The following is a 13,765-nucleotide window of genomic DNA, read 5'->3' as shown; positions in this document are numbered from 1 at the left end:
GCAGCCAAAGCTTCTTAACCAAAGAGCCCCTTAGGCGCGCTACTCTCTCATCGTCGAGTCGAGTAAGAGCTGTGGAGAGTTGTTGCAGCTCTACGGTACCTACTGCCGAATAAATTAATTGTCACTCGAATGATGCCGGTTCGCTGCTTCGATCCTCCTTCTCGGATTTCACAGGCCGTCTGTGTGTGCCTTGTGCCAATTTAATCGGGACTTTGCGATCGGCTAGACATCGGATTACTCGGTAAGCGGTGGAAAATGGCAAAATAAAAAAGGGGCGGGGGAGGGGGGGGGGGGGGGGGGGTGGGGTGGTATTGAAACGAAATTAAATAGAAAAGGGGATGAAAAATCGGGAGGGCATATAATTGCCATAAAATTGTCGAGGAGTTAATTTAGGTAATTTTTTTCTTCCCCTCCCCTTCCCCCCACCTTTCATCCTCGAATCACTCGGCGTTCCAACTTTCACGAGGGATAAAATCAAATCGCGAGAAAGTAGCTTTTTTTTTTTATTAAGTAGCTGCTCTGAGAAAGAGATTATTTTCTGCCTTTTTTGGTTATTTTTTTATATTTTACCTCCATTTCGCGGTCATAACGTATTCCGTCTATCCTCTTAATACGGCTGTCACTTCCGCCTTATACTGTATGAGCGAAGGGAGATGGAGAGTCGTTGAGATGACACACGCGTGGTATCGAGTTGATAAAAATAAGGATGTATTTGTCCCTTGACGAGGAGGAGGGTAAGGATAAGGAAACTACGAGGACGCGTGTAATCCCTGAATCTTGACTTTTTGCGTACGTGACGGGGGGGTTGTCTGCATTTCTTATTTATGTCGACGAGAGTAAGTATAAGAAGCAGATTGAGGAAAAGGGGGTGGAGAGACTCGCGAAAATTTGATGCATCCGCTTTTTCGCTCGAAGAAGAATTATGGGATGATGAGAGAAAATCTTGGGAATCGAGAACGCGAGAGAGAAGGAGGATCTTTTCTCTTATCCTTTGAAGACGGGTGACGAAAGGGAAATACTTTCACAATGAAAATTATTCCCAAGTAGGTAGAGGTAGGTAAGTCGAGGAGAAATCAGATGCAGTATGCAATCCATCGATCTTCGAGTTGTAAAAAAAAATTGAACGTGTTACGTACACACTTCACGATCTTCTTTCGTTAAAACTTGTCAAATTTTCTCAATCTTTCATTGATTTCCAAAAACGGACGAGCTTTTCATTCAGAAGTTCATCAAATCTTCGTCAAGGATGGTCTTCTCCATTCCTCGTTAATTTTCGAGAGTTTTTTTTTTTTTTTTTTTTGTTTAGTTTTGACGATAAACTCAAGAGTCTCGATGATATTTTTTGATCCAGTTACGTGTTGCTGGCGCCAGGCTGTCGCGAATGATGTAACAAAATTTGGCAAATGGCACCGTAAGTCAAGTTGAGAGAGACGGACATACCGACGCGGCTTTGTCTCACTCGACAAATTTATGCAAAGTGGGATTGAATCCGATTTTCCCGGGTTCTACGCTGGTTCTACTCCCGCCTTTCGCGAACCCCCATCGAGTGTCTCTCCATCGGCTCGTTTCGTCGTTGTAATTTAGCTGACAGCCACTTACTCGTAGTTCCGATACAAACACCCTCACGTTACGAAGACACCACTCGCTAACGCATATTGCTCGGCGAGATTAGGCAAAGCGTCTTTTGCGAGGGTGTGTAGAGGGAGAGGAGAAGATACGAGAGAAACGAGACGTTTCTTAATTTGTCTCTTTCTTTTTTTTCTTCTTCTCTTCTTCCAACCCGACTCCTGAATTTTCAGACGAATTACTCCGAGACGAGATCAAAAAGAAGAAGAAGAAGAAGAAAAAAAAAAGATGGAGGTGGGCAATCCTAGCCGAGTAATATAATATTTATTTCAAGTGGCGGGGTTGCAGGTATTGCTTTGACTCCCCGTTCATTTCTGGGCGTCGCGGCGACGTCGACGTCGTCTTTCGTTCGTTTCGCCGGAGGGAATTAGCCCGGCTGCTGTCCTTGGTTGTAGGCGACGCAGGATGCGCCCTTAAAACCACCTACGCAGAGGTTATGAGAGAGTGAACACGTCGTGGGGGGCGCCCGTTTAGGTAAAGGAGGCTTCGAGAGTTCAAGAGGCGTAAATTATTACCACCTCGGGCAGAAGCATTTGCGAAATTAGCTTCGGACAAAAAGCTATTAATTTAAATATCACTCTGCAGGTCGTACGCGCCCTCCGTCACTCCTTCTCTCTCTCTCTCTTTTGCTCTCACTTTCGTCCTCCACTTTAGGGATGAAATTTCGCAAATGGCACGGGTCACCGTGGTGCCCGATAACCGCTTTTGATAAATATATTAAACTTTCGAGCGATAGTTAATCTCTCGATCAACTTGCCCCTCGGAATTTCGAATACGGTATGATGTTATATGCGGAGGAGTCGACAGTCTGGAGAGAAAAAAAGGGGAAACGATCGCATATACGGAGATAGAAATGAGAGTAAAACGTTATAAAGAACTTGGCAAGTCGGGATATTTGTCATTCCGAAAGTTCGCTCTCCAGACAAAGTAAATACCTTAATATACCCGATCCTTATAGGTTGGCATTCCGCTCTGAGGAGTCAATATCGTCTGAACGAATTCGGAAGGGAAGAAAAATTCATACAGACATTTAGTTACATGTATATGTATATATTATTACGGTTATTGCCAACTCGATCGCCGGCAATGATCGAGGCTATACCTTATACCCCATTCGTGAAAGACGTTGAAGTTCAAACTTCTGTCTTTGTCTCGCTACGAATTTCCTCTCGGAGCCAAGGTTAGCGGATAAAACATCGGGGTGTCGCGGCGTTATTGTTGACTCGACGCGAGGGTAATCCGTCGACTGATCCACCCTCGAAATATACTCTAAACTCCGTATACACGAAGTCCATTTTTTTCTCTAATTTTAAAAATCCATCCGATGACAGAGAGGATCAAGTTTTATCCCTGGGGTGGATTCACTTGTTGCGATTTGGTTTTTTTTTTTTTTTTTTTTAAGTTTAGACCTGGATCAAGTTACCGTGGGAAAAGGCCAAAGAACTGTTGGGCTTGGTCAATATCCTTTGTATAATTGAAATTTCGAGTAACCATCATGACGAGATATGACGAATAACCAGTCAGAAGCATTTCTTGTCTTGTCCACTTTTTTCTTACCCTTTACGTTCTCTTCCAAAATTCTGTCTTCCAGTCCTTTTTGTGTGGTTTGAAATATTGGCCAGCCAGCGAACCTCAGACTGAGGTTATCTCGCACGTCACACGCCCGGCGAGTGATCCTCGCCGTGTACGTACAGAGGAAGCCGATATAATTAAAACGTTTACGACCTGGAGGAGAAGGAGTGCCGGGTAGACGGTTTCTGGTGCGCTACAGTTGCCGGGTGGCAGCAGCGGCTAGACGAGAAGTGTTCGGGACGTTGGAATGGCACATGAACCACCACCATGCCGACAAGAAGCAAGAGCTAGCCCGTCGTCGTCTATTGTTTTGTGCAACATTGTGTGCCGTGTTCCCCTGGGATCCAGGGAAGAAGAAGAGGAGGTGGTGAATGGGGTGAGGGGGATGGATGGGATGAGACACGTTGCAGAGCTGTAATACCTGAACGTTGACTCCCGCCGTCTTGTTCTCTTGACTTCCTCTTCTTACCTCAACGTTGGGATTTCACTTCACCACCGAGGTTGAAACGTCGGTGAACTCCGAGTGCGTCTGTACCTACTTGCAACTTTGTCTTGGGGTTGGGAAAGCGTCCATTTTCTCGGTACTTGACGGCCTTCGTGTATGCCTTGAAGGAACGCGAACCTCGGAGGCAGAGCTAATTACCCAAGCTCAAAGGAAAATCAAGACGCACCCAAAACACGCCGCTCTTCAGGTTAGCCTCGATCCACCGGAAAATCAACGCTCTCTCAACACCCCTTTACTCCAGTGCTATCGCATCATCATGTCGCCGTGTCTCTTCTTCGGCCTCCTCCTCCTCCTCCTCCTCGTCTTATCGAGCGCGTAATCTGGATCGTCGTCTGATCCGACTTAAACCCTCACTCTCAACCCTCAAAATCTCTCGCCTCTTCGACTGCGGATCATCGACAAACTTCAGTGATAATCCGTCATGCTGAACAAGTACTGGATCATAACTAGGACTGAAGTATAAGCTTTAACTACGAAAAAGTAGTCGTTGAATTTTTTTTTGTTTTTTTGAAGACTGCTTCCAGAGAACGCCGTTAGACAAAGGAAAGCTGGTCTATGATCTATAGTCTATACGGTCTTACCCTTTAACACCGTAACGTTGCCGCTATCCTTAGCCTCTTCGACGGTGCGTGGTTGATTTATAGGGTCATCCTCGCAGCATGACTACTTGGCCCGTAAACCGTGACACGCACGAACGATCGCATGCAAAACGGCGTCGTCGTCCGTTTCGCGTTTCCACCGAGAGAGGGTAGTAAGAAATAGAATATGAAGAGAGAGAAAAAAAAACCAGTTACCCTGGTATTTCAGGAAGTGGCATCCCGTGGCGTGAGTGAAAGGGTCTACGGAAAAGGGTCTGGGCTTCCTCATCTCGCACCCCATATCGAAAAATAGTCTTGTTTCCACTAATTTCTTTCGCGTCTCTTATTTTTTTTTTTTTTTTTATTTACGCGCCGCCCCGTTAAACCGATAAGTTTTATTTTTAGATTTTTACGATTGGAAGAACAAAGATTGGCCGAATCTGCAGGGTCGTTAACCATTGCACCTCAGGCAGGCCCGTAGCCGTAGCCGGAGCGTCGTAGCCTCTTCTTGTGCTAACCGAATCATTCAAAGTTTATCGCGAAATTTTAACGAGGGGTTTTTTCAAAGGTTATACGACTACCGATAGCAGGAAGCTGGCTGCTATACTGATTTCTCCAATGACCTGTGGAGACGAGATAGTAACGGCCCTTCGACCGCCCCGCATTCTTATAACAGTCAGTCTCGAGTAGGCATGTAACTGCGTATGTGTGTATATATCCTTTCATCACTTTTATTCTCCTTCATCGTATCCGACGCCTCTTGCCAATTTTACGTTGTTACACTCTCGCTACCCTCTCTCGTAGAGCAGAGTCTCACCGCGTGGGGATATTCAGTGAAATAAAAAAAAAAAAATATCCAGGGGTTTTTTATAGTTAACTACATTGAGGTTCGAGATTGCGCTGAGGAAGAAGGACGACGAAAATAAAAGTGAAATTCACTACCGATCGCTGATAATTCTTTTTTTTTTTTTTACTTTCATCGTCTTGAGCTTTCTTTTTTTCTCTTAGTTTTTTTTATCACCGCTGCGGAGGTATTTGTAGGGAAATGTAGATATATAGGTATGTACTAGATGTAGACAGAGAGAAAAAGAGAGAGAGATAGTGAGTACTCTTTGAAGTGTACATATGAACAGTGAAATTGTGGGTATTTGAAAGAGACTTGGAAAGAGATGTTTTTTTTTTGATCCTCTTTAATTTTGATTCCTTTAATTAACTGTCTGTCCACCACCATTCCACTGGTGGCATCCACTGATGCAGCTGGGAAACCGCTTTGAATTTTATTTTCATTTTAACGTCAAATGAAAACCACCATCCCCATTCTCCTGCTCTCTCTTTCTCCCTCTCTCTTTCTTTTTCTCTCCGGGGTTTTCGGGTCAGTGAACTGGCAACCGTTCACGGTGCTGGTGGGCCCTACGCGATATTAAAATGTAAAAAGACCTTTTGAGCTCCTTATATCCCGATTCTGATTATTCGGCGCTTCAGTGCTCTCATTACAAGGGTTACCGCCATCTCGACACAATACTTTGCTTGTCTCGTGTAAAGGGAAAAAAAAAAAAAAAAAAAATTGTGCAGAAAATAAAACGCTCAAACGGCTTTGTTCTTCTTCTCGTTCTTCCTCTTTTCCTTCTTCTTCTTCTTCTTCACCTCACAATTTTATATAAATATATATACGTATATATACAAAAATTGAATCGTAATTTCAATTTCCGTACCCTCGACTAGTCACACGCGAAATGGGCAAGGGTTTTCAACGATCCCCCCCGCAGCCTGACGCGTTCTATTGATTTGACGTCCTCCGGGGGCACGTGTATTCGCGAATAATACACATTGTCGGCAAAAGTGCGTATAAATGCATATTCACGATACCCTGGGCGTCTGTTACTATGTCAATAATAAATCCGACTCGCTCGTCTCGCTATTCATCAATTTCATTATACCTACAGTATACTTTCAGCATCCTTTCAGCATCAGTCGAAACCAGAATTGAACGATAACTGTTCACTCGTAAAACTTCGTTGTAAAGTTGAATGATTTTAACGGTGAAAACAATTCCTGTTGACCAGGAACATTATAGATTTAATATTATGTCGGTATCGTTGTGTAGTACATGAATGTTCATGGATTACTCGCGTTTGACCGAGCGTGAAGTGAACCGATGCGAACATCTTCGTAGAAATATATATATCCCCCTTTTCTCAGCAAGGGAGAGAAAAAGTTCTCTGGGTCGTCGGGGCGAAGGAGCGACGAAAAGCCCTCGCGAAAAGAGGGAATAAGCAGGAAGCTTGCTTTTCCGTATCATATACACAGACGTACATACATACATAGATAAAAATAAAAAAAAAAAATAAAAAATAAAAACGTGTATTAAAAAATATCAGCGCATGCGGCGATGAGCGAAAAAAATCTTCCCAGAAACACGGGATTATTATTAAGAAATTTTACTTCCCCCTTGTCTCAATCTTATTTCACCCTGGAACGTTTCTAAGGCGCTTTTCTACTCGGTACGCGCTTTATTTGCAGATTGAAAGAGGAGGAATAAGACAAAAAAGAAAAATAAATGAATAGAAAGACGATTTAAAGAGGGTATAATTTCGAACGTAAGAAATTTCAAGCAAAAAAGGATAATTCATTCTGTATTAAAAAGGAGAAAAAGAAAAGAAAAAAAATGAAGAGAAATCGAATTTACAAATTGATGCGTGCACAACACTAACTGCGTCTGGTGAAATTTTTCGGAGGGAGGCGAGCGGGTCAGAATTGTCAGGTGTCCTTCATCAGCTCGTGCAGCAGGCCAACCAACGTAGGTTGCGTGAGCCCTACAATTATTTTACTACAAGGTACTAAATTAACAACCCTTCCGCGTTGCATAATTAATAGCTTGGGGGAGAACCGCCGCCGTTGCTTTAGCCACTAGGCTCGTCATCCGCCCTGGGGCACTACGCCAAATGCAGTAGGTACGTAGGTACCTACCGCAGCGGCACCCTTGCTGCATGCACCGAACCGTTCGTCAATGTCCGTCCACCGAGCGATCGGGGGACAATCCTGGATTTTCGGACAAGGGGAATGTCCGGGGTGAATCAGCGATTCGCTAGCACGAAATTGCATTCGGAGAGTATCCGAGGCTGACAAACCTTATCAAACTTCGAATATCATGTGTTGGGACCTGGAGGTAGTGCGTGGGAGGGGGAAAAATTCAGGAAAACGTTTTCACCCCCCTGTTCGTTCTTGAGGTGTCAGGTGTCGCTGCAACGAATGCAATAACTTGAAGTTGTAAATCAGTTTTTTCAGATTACTAGTGTAACAGGATAATAAAAATGTCAACGTGCGTGACGCGGTGCACGTTCGACGGTATTGCGGTGCCGCGTTCTGAGTAGGATATATTTTTCTTTCTTTTCCATTTTCCTTTCTTTTTTTTTTCCTTTTTCTGGTTGTTACCCGGCGGTGCAGGACGCACAGAGATCGAGTTACGCTGCTGACTGTGCGAGTCCGGAGTAACTTCGGTTAACGGAAGCCGCCAAAGAGAACTTTTAAAACTATTTCTGATATATTGTACACAACCACACACACACACATACACACACACGCGACGGGATTCCCTCCATTCTTATTTCGCGGTCAGCGAGGCATGCCGACGTATATTTTTACCTCCAGAGATATAAATCGGTGATTCAAACGAGTTATGATTGTCCCGACGTGTTTACCGGACCGGGTCTAACGCATCGCGGACAACTTCGTATTTATTACGTAAACTGATCGGACTCGACGATTTTCGACGCTAAAAGCTCTCTCCGTAGCTATACGACGACACACAGTATCCTTGGGATAAGAGGAGACCAGCCTAGAAAGGACGGGAAGAGGTCCTTCGACATTCGACTTCTCCTCCAACGTCTGCAAAGAAGATTACTCGATACTCGACCATCCGCCATATTGATATACAAAGCATTCCCGCTGATCGGGTAAGACCCATCCTCCACTCAATCTCTGTTCGCTAAGCCGATGGACCAATGGACGACACTTTCAAGCGACTTGGGAGAGTCGCTCTTCTCACGATGGACACCATTCCGGGGACCGTTAAACCGCAATCTTATAGATATTCGGCGGCTGGCGAGATCCGATGCCAGGATCCAGTTCACGGGACCCTTCGACCATGGTCCTGGTCGGTTTCCATCCTCCTTGGAGAGGAGTGGAACCTGCGTCTCAGTCAGTCGGACATCCGAGCTTCGAAGTCCGTGACGAAGGAGGAAAGCCTACCAGCTAGGGTGAGATCCGGGACAAAGTAATTTCGCTCATCCTCTCTATCTTTCTCTCTCTCGCAATGGAATCGAGAGAAGGTCTGGAGGAGGACTTGTAGGGTCTTCTCGGAAAATCCGCTTACATCAAAGTGGAAAATGGCCATTTATGCAATTTACAAGAGGGTTTTCGCTGGGTGAATGGGATGGGGAAACACGACGCGCTAGATAAAGCCATCGGGAGAAGAGATAAGTTGGTAAAAAGGGTTCACGGTTCACGGTTCACGGGACCTTTCATATTCCCTCTTTAAGCTGGATTAGCCCTGTTGGTTATTCTAATAATTTTACCGTTAAACATAGCCAAATCTCCAACTCTACTTACGCTGTTGGGGCGTGTCTCATTGTTCTTTCTTGTTGCAAAGTTTTCCTACCGAGATGAGCGTAGGACTTTTCATATAATTCAAAGTCAAGCTTCCTAAAGCTTGCGGAACTCCTTGATCCGCGACAACGCCAACCTCGGACCTTTGCATGACTAGTAAGCCAAGAGAAAATGTGACTTTAGCGATCCAGCTGAGGCGGTGATGAAATTGAAATCAACGAGAGTGACCCGCGCCGGTAAATCTGTCTACCCCTAGTCGTAAAAATCGATGATAAACCGCGGTGTGTGTGTGAGTGAGTGAGTCTGCACGTGTGTTTCCTACCTTGCACGACTCTACGAAGGAGGAGAAGAAGAGGCCATTTGGTGAACGCTCTCTGTTACGGTCGTTTAATGACCGCGGTGCTTCTTCTCTTCTACTCTCTTCACCATGTACGTTACACTTCGATTGCCCGGTCGAGTCTCGATGCGTACATAACATTCATTCTGGAGAAGGAGGATGGTCGGATTACTTTTTCGAGTACTTTCGGAGCTCGTAAAGTCCCGCTACCATTTAATCGAATTTCATTTCCCAGCTGGCGTACTTCAGGACTAGACGATGTCCTCTACCCGCACGAAATAAAGAAAGCCACGCTACGTCAGCACTGTAAGTACGGCCAGGCTTCTGTGGGAAAGAAGCGCGTTCCTCATTTCCGTCTGGTCACTTTAGTCGAGGCATCACCTGCGCTCCATCATCCTTGCAGTAGGATCAAGAAGAAATTGCGTCCTCCTTCGTACCTCACTCAGGTTTTCTTATCTCCACCTTGTCTTTGGAATTTACCGTCTTCATAATCTTGGTTAAGTGGGTAATTCGAGTAGATATATAATATATCCACCCTGTTGCTAGAGTTTGAAGAAATCTCCTCTGTCCATTTCGTAGGAGAGAGAGAGGGAGATGACGCTGTCTTTACGCAATACCTTGAGCGGCTTATCCGCTGCTCTCTACCCTCTTTCTCTCCCTCCCTTATTGCAATATACACCCTCCCCCTCCCCCTAGCCTCCGTTGCGGGTAGGTAGAGAATAAACGTACGGCACTTGGTAAAATCTTGCAAGTTATTTTTTTTCACTTTCTCTCTGGATTCTGTTTCGCACCCTCACCTTTTGTCACTTTCCACCCTCAACTCGCTGGCCCACCTGTATCCCGTCGTTCGGCAATTGTTTTGCCGCTTGTGTTTTTTTTTTTTTTATTATTACTAAACTTTTTCCTTTTCTACTATTGTTTCTCTCTCTTTCTCTCTCATATTTGCGTTTAACAAAGCTTTGTATGCGTGTAAGGTAAATACCGCTTATAAGGATTGAAAAATCTCATTGCACTTCATCTTCACCTTTGTTCTGAATTTTTATTCTTGGCTTTCCTTAGGATTACTTGAGAACATAATTATTCATTTGAACCGTTTATTACTAACGCTACGACTTTTGCCCTCGCCTCCTCTCAACCTTCCTCCGCAACTCCATCTTTGTTATCTTTAAATTACGTGTTAGTTTTACACGCGTAATTACCCGGCGACCCGTTGTTATACGACGCAGTGCCAACCTTATAACTAATAGCTGTTCTTTTAACGGTCTTTTGTATACGAGTTAATGCCCATTCTAATCTCTGCATCACCATCAAACTTCTGCGCGATACGTGTGTCGGAGAATATTGGCAAACAACGGCAAAACATGCATCGTTCAGATTGTTATTGACGGAGCTTCAGACACTCGATGACTGATCCAAATCTCACCCGTCAATAACAACTCGCTGCTCACGGATTCTCCGATAATCCTGCAACGACAAAAAAAAAAAATAAAAAAACGAATGACCGCGCAGTAAATTGGGGAGGCTCGTTAACTCGATGAATCGACACCTTCAAGTCAGTTTGAGTCTGTCGTACCAGCGATACACATATGACTTGTGTATTTTTACGTCTAAGTCATTTTATGGAACGCAATTCCAGGTCGTAGTTAATATCCAGATTTAACGGACCACCAAACGTTTATGTCGATCCAAAGCGACCTCAAGATGATCCGGGCTGGCAATGAATGTTCTTTCCAATTCATCAAGGATACCACAAGGATCATAAAATGTTGCAGAGATCGAAGGAGGAGACGAAGATCGGATGATGTTTCGTTCACACCGTTTTCCTCTTCCTTTCTCCCTGTCGAGTGCAGACAACAGCTTCTATATCCCGTAGACGACGACGAGGAGGAGGAGTCACTTCCGGCAACTCCTCAGCAATAGGAAGTACCTTGTCGTTTTAATATCGTAGTAGCTGGTGTGTATAACTTTGTCTCCTTTTGAGGGACACTAGCTAGAAGCGAAGAGTTTCTTCTTACCCCGCGGTAGTTTATATAAAAGAACTCGCGAAGCGGTATAGCTGAAACGGAAATTGCGAGGAACGTAAAGAAATTTATTACCGTTGAAGAAGACGAGATGTAATTTCTTTCACGATGGCGAAAGGACGTCTTTCTTTGATGGCTTGATACAGTAGCGATTGATGATGACGAATGAACATTGCCACGATCGAATCCCTCATCCTCATCATTCCAGTAAATTCAGAATAGAAGATGAGTTTCTAGTGACGTTTTTTTACTCTCCCCTGTCGTGGATGGATATCGTGGTAAATGCGAGGGGGGAGGGTGAAGTTGAACCTTCGATGCCCACGCGGGCACATATGGTCCGTCGTCGTAGTAACCGTCGTTATCACGTTTTTTACGTTACTTAAACCAGAGGACCGTCTCTGGGCAAACGGCAACAGGAGGAAGGGTGGAACGGAGGGAAAAGTCGAGCACCTACGTTGCTGAGCTTATGATCGGGTGGGCTGGTTATTTACGGCGGTTATAAACGTCCGCGTCTGGGGGTTTTCAACGGCAACGAACGAACCAACGAACGAACGAACCACCGCTTCTATCCAGCTATCCAGCCACCTTGTTCACCCCTGACGGTTTAACGACTAAGGCGGAGGAAATGGGGTGGCAACCTTTGTTGACATCGCGACGTTATTGCTGCCGAAGGCTCACCGTCAGCTATTGCGAGTTTAGAGAGCCCGCAGAACGGGTATGGAATATTCAAATTATGACTACCCGCGGTGACGACGCGATTGTCTGCGACTCCGTTTCCGCCGTCATCACTCGGATACACTTTTTTCTCCCGATGTATCCACTTCAGAATATTTCAAACCTCCACCTTACACATCTGTAGTTGCATACACTGTCTGACCAGACTTTTTTCTTCATCTTTGTTCCAGATGGAGGACGAGGGTAATCACGGCAACGACGATACGAGGTGCTTCATCCTATCGACATTGGCTGCACTCCAGTGGTCCAGGGTATCTTGCGTTCTCTGCAGGGCTGCTATGCTCGTTTTTGATAGGTATCCACTCGTCGATGGAACCTTCTTTCTGTCGCCGAGGCAACACTCGATTTCCTGTGCCGAGGTGAGTTTGAGTCATAATTTTATTAGTAGGAGAAGCTTCATCAAGGCGCTAACGATTGTTGAGTAACCGTGCTGAAGACAAGAAAAAACTGCCATTTTCAATATATTCATAGTTTCATGTTTATTTGACGTAATTGAAGAAAAGGTTGAGAAAGAATTCATTTTTGACCTGACACGATCTGGTATTCCGATCTTTTTATACCTTGCTTGTTGGATACTGACTAGTTTCTACAAATCGAGAACGCTCGGTCGGTATAATATTCGGAACTCAAAATGCTCAGAGTACTTCTACAGTCCATAAAAAAAAGAATTCGACTAAAGCGTCATCATTCAGACTATCTTAAGTGACACCTGAATTCCGAAAAGCTGCAAATGGGATGGGGAGGGTGGTGAACACGTCAGTCAGTCGTGCAACTCCAGAAGCTGGTGGCGGCATGAAGTTCTCACTTAGCAAACAACTGGTCCTCAGAGACTTGTGAAATGGGGGTTGGGTTAGGATGAGAGATAGAACTAGAAGAGGGAGAAGGAGAAGGAGGATGAGCGGCGGCGCGTTCACAGCCCTGGATAAAACGGAAACTCTACTAAATGGCTAACGAAGATACACGTTGTTTTTGGCGTCGCCTGCACGCCGCCGCCACCGTCAGACTTAATTAGGTGTAATCAGCGCTTCTGCTTGCAGAACGCTTTCGGCTTACTCGCTTTATTTGCAAGCGTGGATCTCGCCCCTCGTCTCGTTTTCGCTTTCGTTTACACGTACATACACACACGCGACGATGAAACTCCTCGGTGTGTCACTCCAGCCGTGAATTAAAGTCACAGGAAAGTCACGAGCGTTCGCCAAAAACTTCGTCAAGTCCCCAAATGTCCCCTTTTCTCACACCAGAATCCAACAACGCTTTTCGAGCAGCGCAATCACAACGAAAAAACAACCGTCTCTCGATTTTTGATTCCAGGTTAAGGTCGAGGGTCGCACACAATTCTTGTCTGCTGTTTGCATGAGCTGCCTCGAAGGTAGCGGCGGGGCTCCGGTTCGTTGTCGTAGCTGCACCCAACCATGGGACGGTTCAAGTCTGGTACTTGGAACGATGTACAGCTACGACATATTCGCTGCGATGCCATGTTGCACCGAACGCATCAAGGTAAGATAACGAAATTTCAACCCGCTCCAAACGTCGAACTCCGTTATAACGACTGTAAAACCATGCACTACAGTCGTCTCTCGTTATAAGACCGGTCGCGGGGCTGTCGCAGTGTCCCTACCATTTTTTCTTTTCTTTTTTTTTTTTTGTAAAAACTGTCTGTCTTCCGTTATACCGTCCTCTTATGACAATTCGTAATCGTCATCATCTCGTGCCGTTCGGTAGTAAATAGTTCAGCCAATTACGGGGCTCGGCTCTTTAACGAGCGGACTTATAGCGGGAGAGGACT

The 13,765-nt window shown here is 45.1% G+C and overlaps 1 protein-coding gene across 1 annotated transcript in view; it reads left to right on the top strand.

Annotated features, from left to right (window-relative positions):
- Positions 1–13,765, top strand: part of LOC124407921 (headcase protein) — a 132,758-nt gene that overhangs the window by 118,105 nt on the left and 888 nt on the right. The window contains exons 3-4 of the mRNA XM_046884535.1: positions 12,150–12,338; positions 13,291–13,476. Coding sequence (XP_046740491.1) covers positions 12,150–12,338; positions 13,291–13,476 — 375 coding nt within the window. The remainder of the gene's footprint in view (positions 1–12,149; positions 12,339–13,290; positions 13,477–13,765) is intronic.

Source organism: Diprion similis, chromosome 7 (assembly GCF_021155765.1).
Source record: "Diprion similis isolate iyDipSimi1 chromosome 7, iyDipSimi1.1, whole genome shotgun sequence".
Lineage (NCBI taxonomy): Eukaryota > Metazoa > Arthropoda > Insecta > Hymenoptera > Diprionidae > Diprion > Diprion similis.
This window is presented reverse-complemented; position numbering and strand designations above follow the sequence as displayed.